The 4389-nt window shown below is 41.6% G+C and overlaps 1 protein-coding gene across 1 annotated transcript; it reads left to right on the top strand.

Moving 5' to 3' along the window:
* Window positions 1-1030: 1030 nt before the first annotated feature.
* LOC133386700 (potassium voltage-gated channel subfamily A member 2) lies at window positions 1031-2530 on the top strand. The gene has a single exon (XM_061630420.1). The coding sequence runs from the start codon at window positions 1031-1033 to the stop codon at window positions 2528-2530; it is 1500 nt and encodes a 499-aa protein (XP_061486404.1).
* The last annotated feature ends 1859 nt before the right edge of the window (window positions 2531-4389 follow it).

Below are 4389 nucleotides of genomic sequence, written 5' to 3'. Positions count from 1 at the left end.
CTCAAACAAGCACTGCCCTGAAGATAAGGGCTGCAACAGCCACCAATAATAATCCTTTCCAGTATCCATCTTATTGCCAGATCCAACTTCCACTTTCTTTCTTTCTTTCTTTCTTTCTTTCTTTCTTTCTTTCTTTCTTTCTTTCTTTCTTTCTTTCTTTCTTTCTTTCTTTCTTTCTTTCCTCACCATAATGTCAGAGGAACTTATGGGAATCTTGGAAACCTCTGTGTTTCTCTCTAAGGTCAGATAGTCAGTGCAAGAGACACTGAGCTATCCTTCATCAGGTAAATGTGTGTTGTTTTTCATTTGCTCTTATTCCTTAGGCAATTGTAAAAGAGGAATCTCAGCACAGAAATGCAGCAGGGTGAAGCTAGCAAAGAGAGCATTTGCACACTAAAACAGAGCGGAGAAGTAGGGAGGGGGGAAGGAGAGGGAGACTGTACTGGAAAGGTGGAAGGGAAAAGGTAGGATGTAGCATGTGAAATGTGCACTATGCTGTTTGATGCAACAGAGTAATGTTTAATTCTACATCTGAGCCCCCAGGGTATTCCTAGAGGTGAATGCTGAAGTCTCAGGAGCTGCATGGGCAAATCTTAACACTTCAATACAGGAACAAAGTCTGGCAGCCTTTGAAGTTCTTTGAATAAACTGTATTGGCTGTGAAAAAACATGTGCAATTTGCTCGCCAGGGAGAAAGCTTTCTTCATTTCTTCTTGTTTCTTTTAAACCTTCCCCAAATGGCACAGCATGGGATGATGAGAGTGTTTTCAGGTTATGCCGAGGAGGCTAATTAAAGCCAACCAAGGTGATGTAAATGTGCTTTGTATACATTGTGAAGAAGGAGGGGGGGAAATGCTAATGGTATTATTTATTTCTCTCTTTCAGCTGCACAGGCTTTTTTGACCTCATTTCCACGTTTTCATGAGCCACTTCCAAGTCCATGTGCAGACCCTTCCAGCAGGTATTAAAGTCCCCTTGAAACTCATCCCACCACCAGACATCCAGAAAAGATTAGATTGAAGGCCTAATTATGACCGTTGCCACTGGAGACCCCACAGATGAAGCAGCAGCTTTGCCTGGTCACCCTCAAGACACCTATAACCCGGAAACTGACCATGAATGTTGTGAGAGGGTGGTCATCAACATCTCAGGACTGCGCTTTGAAACACAGCTGAAGACACTAGCTCAGTTTCCAGAGACCTTGTTAGGAGACCCTAAAAAGAGAATGAGATATTTCGATCCTCTCCGGAATGAGTATTTCTTTGACCGAAACAGACCCAGCTTTGATGCTATTTTGTACTACTACCAGTCTGGTGGCAGGTTGAGGCGGCCTGTTAATGTCCCCTTAGACATCTTCTCAGAAGAGATAAGGTTTTATGAACTTGGGGAAGAAGCTATGGAGATGTTTCGGGAAGATGAAGGTTACATCAAGGAAGAAGAACGACCTTTACCAGAGAATGAGTTTCAGAGGCAAGTGTGGCTGCTCTTTGAGTATCCAGAAAGCTCTGGACCAGCCAGGATTATAGCAATTGTCTCTGTCATGGTCATTTTAATCTCAATTGTAAGCTTCTGCCTGGAAACTTTGCCCGCGTTCCGGTATGAGAATGAAGACATGCATGGCAGCAGTAGCAACCCAAGTTCTTATTCCAATAACACTATGGGGTCTCAGCAGCCAACATCTTTCACAGACCCTTTCTTTATAGTTGAGACACTCTGCATCATTTGGTTCTCCTTTGAATTCTTGGTGAGATTCTTTGCCTGCCCCAGCAAAGCTGGTTTTTTTACCAACATCATGAACATCATTGACATTGTAGCCATCATTCCCTATTTCATCACACTTGGAACAGAACTGGCAGAGAAACCAGAAGATGGTCAACAAGGTCAGCAGGCAATGTCTCTTGCCATTCTTCGAGTGATCCGTCTGGTGAGAGTATTCAGGATCTTTAAACTCTCCAGACATTCCAAGGGATTGCAAATCCTGGGACAAACCCTTAAGGCCAGCATGAGGGAGCTAGGCCTCTTGATATTTTTCCTCTTCATTGGTGTCATCCTCTTCTCCAGTGCTGTCTACTTTGCAGAGGCTGATGAGGACGATTCTCAGTTCCACAGCATTCCTGATGCTTTTTGGTGGGCCGTGGTTTCCATGACAACAGTTGGCTATGGAGATATGGTCCCCACAACCATAGGTGGGAAAATAGTTGGTTCCTTGTGTGCTATTGCAGGTGTATTAACAATTGCCTTACCAGTGCCAGTTATAGTGTCCAATTTCAACTACTTCTATCACCGTGAGACAGAAGGAGAGGAGCAAGCTCAATACTTGCAAGTCACCAGCTGCCCAAAGATCCCTTCTTCCCCTGACCTAAAGAAAAGCAGAAGTGCCTCCACTATTAGTAAGTCTGACTATATGGAGATACAAGAAGGTGTGAATAATAGCAATGAGGACTTTAGAGAGGAGAACTTGAAAACAGCCAATTGCACCCTGGCTAACACAAACTATGTTAATATAACCAAAATGCTAACTGATGTCTAGGTAATAATAATAAAAAACCCTAATAACTTATTTAAAACTTGAGTGGAACAATTGCAGATGTTGCATAATACTTTGCATTGTAGTTAATACAACATGTTCTACAACGTGTATTGGTTCTGCATGGAAAGCAATAGTCGTGTAAGTGACTCTTTTTAATATTTGATGCTCAATAAGCTTTCATGCAGTCTTCCCCCCCCAATCACAGATTTCTGGGTTTCCAATTATATGGCACATTTAAGGCAAAACTATGCCACGATATCAAATTTAAGGCTTTGGAGAAAACAAAACAATCTCCCCATGTAAACAACAGTAACAAACAAATCCCAACTAGATATGTATCACTTAATATAGAACTCAACCCATGCAAAAATATATCCCAAGGAAATAGTATGCAACTATACATCTAGCTTTCAGGTTTCAGGAATTATACAAAAGGTCATGCAAAGTTTAATTAATGGACCACCCATCCAAATTACTTTAAGGTTCAGATTTCTAGATCAGAAATGCCAAAGGGAGAATATACCATGCAGGGTCAGGCTTCTGAACCAAAAATGCTGCATTGGATTCATCCACTGCAGCATGTCAGTGTGAGGCTCGCGGGAGGCACTGTTTAGTAGGACATTTTCTGTTGCTTTGGTAGAGATACATCAAGAGCCTGGAGACATTTTTATTAAAAAGAACATGTATTTTTTCTGGTTTGGGGGTCACCAACATATTCAGGACTGAAAAGCATCTTGTTTCAAATGCTGGAGCAACTAAGCTGTGGCCTAGAATATATTTATACTGCAGTGAAATTTAACCAGTATTACAGTACAGCTGCATGGATATTTGTTGCATGGATCTTAATATTTAATGCACAAAATATATCTATTTTCTTAAGTAGACTATAGAGTATGCCTATTTATAGTGTTTCTAGATTCTCTAGTGGCTTGAAGGAGATTCATGGACATTAAAAAGGCAATATGTTGGGGGTGGATGTGTGCTGACCACAAATTTGATAAGCAAGGCCAATAAATGCCCTACATGTTTGCTTGCATAAGTGTGCAAGACAAGGAAGGTGATATGAAGAATACACACCTGTCTTCCGGATGTAGAGAGCAACTGGTAATTTATTAATAGTGGTATCATATGCAGAGATCTATAGGTGACCAGAGATGGCAAAATGATCAGTCTTATTTGTGATTTAAGCATCTCTGGGTGACACTGTCAGGAAAATGTAAGATGAGACCCATAGAGATTGCTCATAGTGCTTGGGGGTGTAGACAATTTGATATACAAAGGTACAGAGTGCCAGTGACTTCATCTGAACTATGCTGACTTGCACCAGATCTGGTTTTAAGTTTTTAATGCATCTTCTGGGCGTAAGTGGGTTTATGCAATAATGCCAGCTCAAAGTCATTTGTTCAGTTATGGGCACATTTGCCCCACGGAAATGGGTCTTAACAGAGCACCAGCTGGCTACAGCAGCTGAGAGATAGCTGAGTATGAATACAGGCAATGCAGCATGGCTTAGGAGTTAAGGCGTCCTTTGGGATGTTATTGTCACGTGGTGGAGTCAATTTTCTCCAGCTTAGAGTAAAGAGGGTCCAAATTTACTCCTAGATGGACTAATCTGTTGAAAAAATGCCCAAGGGCAGTGTGGTAGCAGAATTTGGCCATCCTTGCACTTCAGAATCAGATCTACTGTTTTGAATCAAGAAGACAATAGTCCTTGGGGGACTTCTCTGCATAGATTGCAGAGCCTGGAAATGTTACTTTTTTGAACTACAACTCCCATCAACCCAATACAGTGGCCATGTAGGCTGGGACTGATGGGAGTTGTAGTTTCAAAAAAGTAACTTTTCCAAGCTCTGATAGAT

Source organism: Rhineura floridana, chromosome 6, assembly GCF_030035675.1.
Source record: "Rhineura floridana isolate rRhiFlo1 chromosome 6, rRhiFlo1.hap2, whole genome shotgun sequence".
NCBI lineage: Eukaryota > Metazoa > Chordata > Lepidosauria > Squamata > Rhineuridae > Rhineura > Rhineura floridana.
The sequence above is the reverse complement of the archived record's forward strand: the minus strand, read 5'-3'. Positions and strand labels throughout refer to the sequence as shown.

What these genes read in the sequence shown, in the direction of transcription:
- LOC133386700 (XM_061630420.1), top strand. Translation starts at nt 1,031, where the DNA reads ATGACCGTTGCCACTGGAGACCCCACAGATGAAGCAGCAGCTTTGCCT.